Raw genomic sequence first — 13,031 nt, 5'->3', positions numbered from 1 at the left:
TCATCGTAATCTGTCAATATAAACAATGGTTGCAGGATAAAAAGTAAAAAACGTTAACACTTTTTTGGTGGTGTGTCTACATTTAGAATCTCCATCACTCTGAAGGCATGATTCTTCAGACGTTCATATTTCTAAGTTCAAGGGCCATAACTGTAAAACATGGATAAATTCTATTTTGACAGTTATGGCCTTTGAATAAATTTCCATAAAAGTGAAACTTTTTCCAAAAATACCGTGTTTGGTTACAGCAGATCATCATTTATATAAACGCTTGTCTTACTGCATCAAAAGTGTAGACTTTTTGCGTAGAGCTTCAACAAAAGACTTATTGCTTTTGAAAAAAAAAAATCCTTTTATTGTGCCTCACGTCTCGGTGCGTGGTTTAATCAGTTCGAATTCGACGGCGGTCTCCAGCGCCTGCTCGGCACATTTCTTCGCCAGCTGTCTGTCGGGATCTTCGATCTTCGTAATCGCCATCAGAACCTCCAGCATCTCACTGTTGACGATCTTCTCCGCGATTTCCTTGTCGGATGCCATCAGGTTCATGAGGATGTGACACCCTCTGTGCTGTAGTTCACGGTTCTCGTTCACCGCCAGCGCCTGGATGATCTCAAACCATGGTTTTACCTAAGTGTTTAAAACAGAGTAACACATTGTTAAAGTGTTAGTGTTACAGTTTTACTGTAGTGTTTAAAACAGAGTAACACATTGTTAAAGTGTTAGTGTTACAGTTTTACTGTAGTGTTTAAAACAGAGTAACACATTGTTAAAGTGTTAGTGTTACAGTTTTACTGTAGTGTTTAAAACAGAGTAACACATTGTTAAAGTGTTAGTGTTACAGTTTTACCCTAGTGTTTAAAACAGAGTAACACATTGTTAAAGTGTCGGTGTTAACAGTTTTACCTAAGTGTTTAAAACAGAGTATCACATTGTTAAAGTGTCGGTGTTAACAGTTTTACCATAGTAACACATTGTTAAAGTGTGGTGTTAACAGTTTTACCTAAGTGTTTAAAACAGAGTAACACATTGTTAGTGTCGGTGTTAACAGTTTTACCCTAGAGTTTAAAACAGAGGAACACATTGTTAAAGTGTCGGTGTTAACAGTTTTACCCTAGTGTTTAAAACAGAGTAACACATTGTTAAAGTGTCGGTGTTAACAGTTTTACCCTAGTGTTTAAAACAGAGGAACACATTGTTAAAGTGTCGGTGTTAACAGTTTTACCTAAGTGTTTAAAACAGAGGAACACATTGTTAAAGTGTCGGTGTTAACAGTTTTACCCTAGTGTTTAAAACAGAGGAACACATTGTTAAAGTGTCGGTGTTAACAGTTTTACCTAAGTGTTTAAAACAGAGTAACACATTGTTAAAGTGTCGGTGTTAACAGTTTTACCCTAGTGTTTAAAACAGAGGAACACATTGTTAAAGTGTCGGTGTTAACAGTTTTACCTAAGTGTTTAAAACAGAGTAACACATTGTTAAAGTGTCGGTGTTACAGTTTTACCTAAGTGTTTAAAACAGAGGAACACATTGTTAAAGTGTCGGTGTTACAGTTTTACCCTAGTGTTTAAAACAGAGGAACACATTGTTAAAGTGTCGGTGTTAACAGTTTTACCCTAGTGTTTAAAACAGAGGAACACATTGTTAAAGTGTCGGTGTTAACAGTTTTACCATAGTGTTTAAAACAGAGGAACACATTGTTAAAGTGTCGGTGTTAACAGTTTTACCATAGTGTTTAAAACAGAGGAACACATTGTTAAAGTGTCGGTGTTAACAGTTTTACCATAGTGTTTAAAACAGAGGAACACATTGTTAAAGTGTCGGTGTTAACAGTTTTACCCTAGTGTTTAAAACAGAGGAACACATTGTTAAAGTGTCGGTGTTACAGTTTTACCCTAGTGTTTAAAACAGAGGAACACATTGTTAAAGTGTCGGTGTTAACAGTTTTACCCTAGTGTTTAAAACAGAGGAACACATTGTTAAAGTGTCGGTGTTAACAGTTTTACCATAGTGTTTAAAACAGAGGAACACATTGTTAAAGTGTCGGTGTTACAGTTTTACCCTAGTGTTTAAAACAGTAACACATTGTTAAAGTGTCAGTGTTACAGTTTTACGTAGTGTATGAAACAGAGTAAAACATTTTTAAAGTCTCAGAGAACACATTGTTAAAGTGTCAGTGTTACAGTTTTACCAGTGTGTAAAAACAGAGGAACACATTGTTAAAGTGTCAGTGTTACAGTTTTACTGTAGTGTTTAAAACAGAGTAACACATTGTTAAAGTGTTAATGTTACAGTTTTACATACAGGGCCCGTACCCTGATCAAAGTCCTAGGGGGAGGGGGGCACTACTTTTTATAACCAAATGAAACACTATACAAATTAAAACCTGAGATATGTATGCTATTTTGTAGAGTAAAAGACCCCCCCCCCCCCCCCCCCCCCCCCCGAGATTCTCAGTGGGGCAAATGCCTCTCCCCGCTGCCCGCCAGAGGGTACAGCCCTGCCAGTGTTTAGAATAGAGAAACAAATTTTAAGGTGGCAGTGTCGGGGTTTTGCCTGAATATATAAAACAAAGTTTCACATGTTTAAAGCATCAAATGTCAGGGATATTAACCTGAATACATAAAACAACAGAGTGACACATTTTTAAGGTGACAATGTCACAGTTTTACCGAAATATATCAAACAGAGTAATACATTTTAAAGTGTCAATCTTATGATTTTATTTGAATATATAAAACAGAGTAAAACATTTTTGAAGTGTCAATGTCAAGGTTTTACCTGAACCTATAAAACAGAATAACACATTTTTAAAATCTGGTACAAATGTGTAAAAACATTACTTTGAGATAAAAAAAAAATTAACATTGGTTTTAAGAAAAGATAAACTTTTCATTCATGCATACATGTATTTTGTGTTTAGAAATACAACTTGTAAGCAATTCCCTAGTAAAGAGCTCAGATGGCTAAAAATTAAATCTTATTAAAACAGTATAAAAATTATGCTGTATCTGGTACAAAATCTGTTTAAACATTACTTGCCGTAAAAAATTTCAAACTGGTTTTTAAAAAAGATAAACTTTCCATACATGAATCCATTGGGTTTAGAATTACAGTTCCATATTAGATCTTGAAAATTAGATCTTGTATGAAAATCACACGGTGAAAAAGGTGTAAAATGGAGAATCCATTGGGTTTAGAATTACAGTTCCATATTAGATCTTGAAAATTAGATCTTGTATGAAAATTACACTGTGAAAAAGGTGTAAAATGGAGAATCCATTGGGTTTAGAATTACAGTTCCATATTAGATCTTGAAAATTAGATCTTGTATGAAAATCACACGGTGAAAAAGGTGTAAAATGGAGAAAAGAAATCTGTGTATAAATACCTGAATTATTTTTTTGCAGATGAGTGGCCGAGGAGACAGCGTGGCAATAATGCCAGCCGCGGCTTTCACGAGTTGTTCGTCCTCGTCGCTGCACAATAAAACCATCAACTTCACTTTGTCGTTTTCACCCTCATACATCTCCGCCACCTGGCAACACACAGAGGAAACGAACGTTTGGTTAACGGCATGTGAGGTCTAACATATGGTTATTTTAACACTTGAGAGAGAAGAGAGAAGAGAGAGAGAGAGAGAGAGAGAGAGAGAGAGAGAGAGAGAGAGAGAGAGAGAGAGAGAGAGAGAGAGAGAGAGAGAGAGAAAGAGAGAGACAGAAAGAGACAGACGTACAGAAAGAGAGACAAAATGGAGAGAGCCAGAGCCAGAGCCAGAGAGAGAGAGAGAGAGAGAGAGAGAGAGAGAGAGAGAGAGAGAGAATGAGCCAGTGATAGAGAGCCAGCATACAGAGCGACACAGAGAATGATAGTGTGAGAGTGAGTGAGAGAGAAACACAAAGAGTAATAGAGTGATAGAGAGAGACAGACAGTGATAGAGAGGGAGTGAGAGCAAATGAAAGAGAGAGAGAGAGCGAATGACAGTGATAGAGAGAAGGAGCCTTAAAGGAGCCTTAAATGTTTGTTCATTTGAGTAAATTCTCACCTGCTCATTCATGACAAGGTTACACATGCACTCTGCGGCCGCACGGCGTATCATCTCATGCTCCTCAAACAAATAGTGATCTATAAGAGACACTGCTTTCTCCTTGACAATCCTTGTTCTGAAACATTTAATACAGCAATTGGCACCAACATCCTCAAACAAATAGTGATCTATGAGAGACACTGTTTTCTCCTTGATAATCCTTGTTCTAAAACATTTAATACAGCAATTAGCATCAATATCCTCAAACAAATAATGATCTATGAGAGACTGAAACATTTAATACAGCAATTAGCGCCAACATCCTCAAACAAATAGTGATCTATGAGAGACTGAAATATTTAATACAGCAATTAGCGCCAATATCCTCAAACAAATAGTGATCTATGAGAGACTGAAACATTTAATACAGCAATTAGCGCCAATATCCTCAAACAAATAGTGATCTATGAGACTGAAACATTTAATACAGCAATTAGCGCCAACATCCTCAAACAAATAGTGATCTATGAGAGACTGAAACATTTAACACAGCAATTAGCGCCAACATCCTCAAACAAATAGTGATCTATGAGACTGAAACATTTAATACAGCAATTAGTCAGGGCTCGCGCTGTCGGTAGCCAAATTAGCCATTGGCTAATTTTTACAAAAAATGGCTAATAAAATTTGCAAGTGGCTAAAATTTTGGCTAAGCCATTTTCTGTCTTCTGATGTCAACAAACTGTTACATAATCTATCCGACACTCAAACATAATAATAATACCAAATATTCAATTAGCGTAGGCCTAATAGCGATCTCGCGACCAGTAACAAGAAACGATGTCATCCAGAATACAGCGTGGGCCTAATGAAGTTTGCTTATTTTAATAATCATGGTTATTAATTTTAACAGCATGCATTCAACATGTATAAAATCAAAGTCTGTAACGTGTTATTTTAACTTTGTAAAGTCTTTGAACCAAAGTAATAAAAACAGACCGACAATGCGTGTCAATTTGAATACACATGCCAGTTCAGGGCCGAAAGACATGAAGGCTATCCCAAGGGTTGAGTTCAGCCAGATCGAGTGAAAAGAAAATGTTGGCTAGACTGGTTTGTGCACTTCACGTTAAACCAAATGGACACGACAGACACCAATCAAATAGTTTGTGAACGTTAGGAAGAACGTTCGTTGGCTGAACTGAGGACAGCTCTCGGCACAAATACGTCAGGCTTCAGAGTCAGCTGACACCCACGTGTCAAGAGACATCGTTGCGGACATTAAACAATACGATTACAAAGGAGTAAATCTTGGATGTAAATTTGTAGAAAAACAATAGTTGTTCACAGCAATGAATACCTAACTGCAGTTTCGGTTATTTCTTTGTCTTTGTTAATTTCTTACCCATGGTAGAGAGCACGCATGCAATCGTGGGAAATGAACAAATTGCAGTTAAACGTACTCTAATAGTGATCTATGAGAGACTGAAATATTCAATACAACAAATAGCGCCAGCATACTTAAACAAATAGTGATCTATGAGACTGAAACATTTAATACAGCAATTAGCGCCAACATCCTCAAACAAATAGTGATCTATGAGAGACACAGCTTTCTCCTTGACAATCCTTGTTTTGAAACTTCCTTTTAGCAGAGTTTAAGCTACTACTCACCAGCTTGCCACATACGAATTAGATTCTGCAAATACATTTCATAATGAACTGGCTAAAATGTTATGAATTTGATAACCATTGTAGTGTCTCTTTGGTAATTTATGTTTTATTTCATAATTTTTTTTTAATAAAACATAGGAAAAACGTAATATATTCTGTTTGTACATAAATATTTGAAGACTGAATATTGGGCTAATTCTGGGTCAGTAGAAAATTTTGCCAAATTATCTGTTAAACTTCAAAACTTGCAAATACCCAGTTATTTTGTAACAAAATGTCAATTATTACATGAAATTATTTCGCCAAATTAAAACAAAATTCGCCAATTGTTTTTGAAATTCACAACTGGCGGATTTGGCGACTGCCAGAGCTAGGCCTGCTACGTTTATTGTGAAATCAGGACAACCAAATATTTTTACAGGCAATCTTACTTGATTGTCCTTTTAGACAATGTCCAAAAACTTCTTAAACTAGCAACTCATTGACAACTGAATTTCACGGAGGCGTAGCATTTAGCTCAGTTGTTAGAGTGCTTGCCTGCCTCCGCCTGTTACTGGCAGCGGTCGGACTGCTGGTGCTCCCTTGCACCTGCCAGTACAGGCGGTCCCTCCTCCTCCCTCCCCAACCCATTCCTGTCCTGGACGGAGGACCCGGCTGAGGCCGGTACTTGTGCTCAGGACAGTCGTGCACTACAATAGCTTACTCTGAATGTGCATGTTAAACATTTTGGTCTTGGTCTTGGTCTTGCTTGCCTGAGGTGCAGCACTCCTGTTCAAGGCTGAAACACTGATGTAGATACATGGTAGAGTTGGGATGTATACCATATATACCGTCCGGTATCGGTATCATGTCAATACTGATTTACTGTACTGAGCAAATATACAGAAATATCGGTATTGAAACATGTTTTTCGCCATTTAGTAAAGCGCTAATAATATATATCTGACGAACGTAAAATAACTGAGAAGAAGTGAGAGATGAGGGCCTTGTGTATGGAATTTAATTTTATTTAGATAAAATTAGCGGGTGAGACTTAACTCGGGCATGCATTTAAAGTCAAGAGTACTGAAAATACCGCTCGATATCGGTATTGTATCAATACTGAATACTGTATCGCTACCGAGGTATATCACCCCCAAAATACCGACACCGAAACTGAAATTTCAATACCGCCCAGCTCTAATATATGGTACTTACCTGACTGAATCACTAACTGATGCGAGGTTTGTCAAGGCCATGAGAGCTTCGAAATTCTGCAGTCCTGATCGGTCAACATGCAGCAGGGAAACCAGTGGACGAACCACTTCATATATCTGAAAAACAAATAAACTATTTATAGGATATTAAAACAATCTTCCATTTCATATCATGTTTATGTCCCAAGTGAAGTAATTTTCATTTGTCACAACCTTTAGCGAGTGACAATGAACATTATTTCACGAGGGACATAAACATTATACGAAATGGTAGCAAGTTTAATATCCTATTTATTACCAATAATCAATCTTAATTTATATCACTCGTCTCGTTTCGTTGACGTTCTGTAAGGTTGTAGTGCGTCAATCGATGACGTCATTGTGTGACGTCGAAGTGTTACATTCCACTTGGCATTCTACTGGGACGTATCATTTTGATATGTACCAAGATATTTGTAAGCATGTGGGTAATAAAGAGTGTTACGTCCCACTTGGCATTCTACTGGGACGTATCACTTTGATATGTACCAAGATATTTGTAAGCATGTGGGTAATAAAGAGTGTTACATTCCACTTGGCATTCTACTGGGACGTATCACTTTGATATGTACCAAGATATTTGTAAGCATGTGGGTAATAAAGAGTGTTACATTCCACTTGGCATTCTACTGGGGCGTATCACTTTGATATGTACCAAGATATTTGTAAGCATGTGGGTAATAAAGAGTGTTACATTCCACTTGGCATTCTACTGGGACGTATCACTTTGATATGTACCAAGATATTTGTAAGCATGTGGGTAATAAAGAGTGTTACATTCCACTTGGCATTCTACTGGGACGTATCACTTTGATATGTACAAAGATATTTGTAAGCATGTGGGTAATAAAGAGTGTTAAATCCCACTTGGCATTCTACTGGGACGTATCACTTTGATATGTACCAAGATATTTGTAAGCATGTGGGTAATAAAGAGTGTTACGTCCCACTTGGCATTCTACTGGGACGTATAACTTTGATATGTACCAAGATATTTGTAACCATATGGGTAATAAAGAGTGTTTTGTCTTTTCATGAGGGGCAGGACGTAGTTCAGTGGTAAAACACGTTCACTTGATGCGTGGTCGGTCTGGGATTGATCCCCGCTGGTACATCAAAGGCCGTGGTATGTATTATCCTGTCTGCATATAAAAGATCCCTTGCTGCTAATCGAAAAGAGTAGCCCAAGAAGTGGCGACAGCAGGTTTCCTCTCTCAATATCTGTGTGGTCCTCAACCGTATGTCCGACGCCATATAACCGTAAATAAAATGTGTTGAGTGCGTCGTTAAATAAAACATGTCCTTCCTTCCTTCTTGTCTTTTCATGAATACTTAACCTAACCTCTCTACAAGTGCATTTCCCATGTAATTCCCAGGTGTGAAATATTGTTAAATATATGACATCCAAAAGTTGATGATTAGGCAAAAAAAATAAAAAAAGGGGGGGTTCAGGTTTTATCCTTGGAAAAAACATAGGGAACTTTTTTTTTTTTTTTTTTTTTTTTAAATCGCACCAAACCGAAAAACCGTAATCGGCTGAGGTGTTCCGAATCTAGTTTGCTGATTACAGAAAAAATCGGAGATCATGATTTAATTTTTTCAAAAATGTTTTAGCTTCAAAACATTTCAGGGTCACTACATAAAATTAGGGACAGCTGAGAAATTGGTAACATGCATATTTGTTTTTAGGCCTTAATTAATTAATGTGCTTTAATGTTGGTATTAAAGGGACATACCCTAGTTTCAATCCGTGAAAATTAGCACTATGTTTAGTTAATCTACAAACCTGAAACACATTTGGATAAAGTTACAATTGAGTGAAACAAGACCCTGTGATTTTGAAATGGTGAAATACACTCTAAAAATCGACTCCATAAATGTTACTTCTCAGAACCATGTGCGTTTTTAAAAATATGAGAAATGCATTTTGTGATAATAAAAACACCAGGATAACCAAAGACACTTCGAATGTACGGACATTGATAATCTAAACAATAAAATCTAAGTAGAGTATGATTTCAGTTATCAAAAACGGCTATAATAGTCAAAAATATACCTTAGTGTTTAAAAACTAGGGTATATCCCTTTGAACAAAACAAATCCTAACTCTTTTTTTTTTCCTTAGAACTTAACTAATCTTGTTTTGTTTTTTGTTTTGTATCATTACAGTATAAAACCATTTTTAAAAAGTAGAACATGGGTAGGCTGTTTTTAATGACAAGATAACTTCTTCCTCTTCTGTTTGGTTGTCGGAAAATGTGGACCAGTCAATTGTAAACAGGGGGAAATGCACTTACATTGAGAAATCTGGTTATAAGACGAAAAGAAAAGATGGTACTGTGAACAACAGTAATTTCCTGGGGCCTATTTCACTAAACATCGTAATTTTACATCAGCTACTAGCAGTTATACCGGTCGTGCATCTACACTAGTTTGGCGTCTATTTCATACAAAAATTACATCATTATCAAAGCTGGAGTATTTTAAGGACAAAAGGAAATGAAATATGTGTTCTTCAAACTATATCTGTTGTACTATAATGATAATGAGAATTGTGGTTTAGTTGTAGATTTACGTTTACGTGCAAAACTAGGCTTACGATGTTTTGTGAAATTGGGCCCAGATGACAGACTATATAACAGAAAACTGATTGACTCGGCTGTGTTGATGTGATGATCATCGTTTATGAAATATAATCGTCTCGGGAAATGTTCACTAATTATTCTTGCAGTTCAGGATCTCCTTAAGTTAAAGTTAAAATTAAAGTTTGTTTTGTTTAATGGCACCATTAAAGAACATTGATTTATTAATCATCGGCTATTGGATGTCAAACATTTGGTAATTTTGACATGTAGTCTTAGAAAGGAAACCCGCTACATTTTTCCATTAGTAGCAAGAGATATTTTATATGCATCATCCCACAGACAGGACAGTATATACCACAGCCTTTGATATGCCAGTCATGGTGCACTGGCTGGAACGAGAAATAGCCCAATGGGCCCATTGAGGTGGATCGATCCTAGACCGACTGCGCATCAAGCGAGCGCTTTACCAACTGGGGTATGTCTGGCCCTAAGATTACGTTACGTGCATAACTACCTTATGCATTTGGTTGTCAGAAAATGTGGACCAGTCAATTGTAAACGGGGGAAGTTATCTTGGTGCTAAGATCGCTTCGTGAAACGGGGCCCAGGTGATGAAATATATATCAAATATACCTGGGTATGGGTTTGTTTACGGATGTAAATAAATAAATAGATATACAGATATAAAAGTAAAAATTTGTTAAATTTGTTGGGTCTATCCCAGTGAATACAATACATGTATAGTTCTAATTCAGATTCTTCTAAGTTTATTTAAATTCTAACCAAAGTTGGATCACTGTAAAGGTTTATATTTTGTTTAACGATGCCACTAGAGCACACTGATTTATTAATCATCAGCTACTGGATGTCAAACATATGATATGGTCATTTTTGACAGTCTTAAAGAGGAAACCCGCTACATTTTTCCATTAGTAGCAAGGGATCTTTTATATACACCATCACACAGACAGGATAGCACATACCATGGCCTTTGATATGCCAGTCGTGGTGCACTGGCTGGAACGAGAAATAGCCCAATGGGCCCACCAATGGGGATTGATCCTAGAATGACCGCGCATCAGGCGTGCGCTTTACCACTGGGCTACATCCCGCCCAAAATTCTAACCAAATGAATAATTAAAAGTTTATTGTTCGGTGCAAAGTGATTACCGTATATTGCTGTGTATTAGCCGACTTTTGAAGTCTAGAAACACTTTCCAAAAGAAGAGAGTCGGCTTATACACAGAGGCAACAAACTGGAGCATAAAATTCCGATCGAAAAATACTCCCGACCGTGACTTATAAATTTTGATCAGACCCTTAGCCTTTCACTGATTATGTAACAATAATTTGTGCACAGTATAAATAAAACACCCCATCATGCAATATTATGCAATTTTTTTTTCTTGAATGCATTATAAGTTTGATGAATAATAATAAAAAATTACTTGTTTTATTGTCATTTCAATGGTAAAAACCAGGGGTGTGGAAAAATAAAATTGTCAATCGGTCCCACTTGATGTTGTCACTACGGGGGGGGGGGGGGAGAAATTAAAAAAAAAAAAAAAAAACGATATTTGCCAAATAGTTTTTTTTAAAATCATAGTGATATTTGTATAGTTTTATCTTGAATCATGAACGCGAAACAATATAAACATGAAAACATAATTTAAAACAAAATTAATCACATATGATCAGTGAAAACCCCCACAAATTGTATATATTTTACATAATAGAATAAATAATATAAAAAAGGAATAAAAGTTATGAATTTTAATTCCCATATATGTATAAAAAGTACGAGTATTCAGTACTGTATCTTGAAAATTAATAAAAGATGGCACTGTTGAAGCGTTTGACAGCCTGAGCTAGCACATGTTTAGACAAAGAGAGTAATAACGTCATCACTGATTGGATGAAATTTGACCTCTACTGGCTCTTGAGATAACAGTACATGTAGCTGTTCTGCTCACTCCCACTTGTTAAAAAAAAAGGTGGAAACCTTTTGTTAATTTTAAAATCATTTATAATTATTGGAGACACTACATTGAACAGTCAACAATAAATACATTTATAGATTATTTCATTATATTTTATGCTATTTTAAGCAGTTTGTATTGCACAAAAGCCTCTTGCTTCGGACTAGGACACTCAACCCGACAGAGCTCTGTATACAGGTGTTGACAGGTGTTGATTGTAACCAGTTGCAAATTCTGGGTCCTTTGTTTTAATTGGAGTGTAATACCTTGATGGCTCCCTAAACCAAGAATGGTGCTATCGTTAATGTCTGTGTAATCTCTTGACCGACTCAGCGACTTTGACAAATGTCTAGCCTAGTGGCAGTCGATTGACACTACTGTAGGTCCGACTTCAGTGACTGGCGATATACTTAGGCAGACTTTAAAATCACAAATGTCTGAAACACCAGCCATATTGACCACTATTTATTTATTATTTTAAATCATGCATGAGATACCGATGTCTGGGCTGGCCGGTCCACTTGACCGATAGGAATTTGTTCCAATAATAGAAATGGACAGGTGCTTTGGACCGACAAGAATGACAAAAGTGGGACCGGCAAACGTGCGTTTTAAAAAAATAATTTCGGTCTCAGAGATCGAGAATCGGTCCCAGACTGGGAAAAAAGGGCTTTTCCCCACCCCTGGTAAAAACGTATTGTTTCCAGCTGTCCGCCATCTTTGTTTGACCTGTGCTGGGACCAGTCTTTCATATAGCAAATTTAAGACACAAAACGGTGTTTTTTCTTCAGACAAGTATTATATTTTTAATATTATTGTTTTGTTGGGAGGGTGCATTAAACTGTAAAGTAAAGCCATAAATAAATTAAGCTCATTATTAACATTACTGACTGAAAAAACATAACATGAATTTCAGGACGATAATTACTCCCACTATTGTCACATGACCATACCATATACAGTGAACAGCTGCAGTCACGGACCACATGATCTTTTGTTTCTGTGTGTGTGTGGTGGGGGATTAAACATGCCTCAATGATTTTACTTTTTGCTGTCCAGTGAATAAATTAATTACTTGTGTGCAGTGATATGTTGTTACAGCTTGAATTATTTATTTTTCTGTTATGCTTTATCAGTTCTAAATTATTTTTCACGGGATATGGTAGATGTTAGCATTGCCGCATTGATTGCAATCACGATTACCGTGTTTGTAATAATTAAAGGGAAAACAAATATATAATGAACAAGAAAAGCACAAGTCTATTTGTTGACAGTATTATTGAAATCGATACAACATACAACTGAACAAAAGATGACTTCGGCTTATACACAAGGCCAATGATTTTGTACTAGATATTTAGGGTCAAACTAAGAGGTCAGCTTATCCAAGGAGTCGGCTAATACACGGCAATATACGGTATTCATTATCAAGGATGAAATTCCAATCTATTCCCAACACAAGTGAACACAGGTCAAAACTACCCATCCACCAACACAAACATCCAATGCTCAAAGCAAATTTCCTTCTTTTTTT

At 36.5% G+C, this 13,031-nt stretch overlaps 1 protein-coding gene across 1 annotated transcript in view; it reads right to left on the bottom strand.

Moving 5' to 3' along the window:
• Nucleotides 1-328: 328 nt before the first annotated feature.
• The window catches only part of LOC121377755 (protein unc-45 homolog B-like), a 38,363-nt gene continuing 25,660 nt past the window's right edge, over nucleotides 329-13,031 (bottom strand). Inside the window, exons 18-21 of the mRNA XM_041505843.1 lie at nucleotides 6,896-7,011; nucleotides 4,043-4,160; nucleotides 3,389-3,535; nucleotides 329-627 (exon numbers count right to left, since the gene is read on the bottom strand). Of these exons, the coding sequence (XP_041361777.1) occupies nucleotides 364-627; nucleotides 3,389-3,535; nucleotides 4,043-4,160; nucleotides 6,896-7,011 (645 nt within the window). The 3' untranslated portion in view covers nucleotides 329-363. The remainder of the gene's footprint in view (nucleotides 628-3,388; nucleotides 3,536-4,042; nucleotides 4,161-6,895; nucleotides 7,012-13,031) is intronic.

This window comes from Gigantopelta aegis, chromosome 7 (genome assembly GCF_016097555.1).
Source record: "Gigantopelta aegis isolate Gae_Host chromosome 7, Gae_host_genome, whole genome shotgun sequence".
NCBI classification, from domain to species: Eukaryota; Metazoa; Mollusca; class Gastropoda; order Neomphalida; family Peltospiridae; genus Gigantopelta; species Gigantopelta aegis.
The sequence above is the reverse complement of the archived record's forward strand: the minus strand, read 5'-3'. Positions and strand labels throughout refer to the sequence as shown.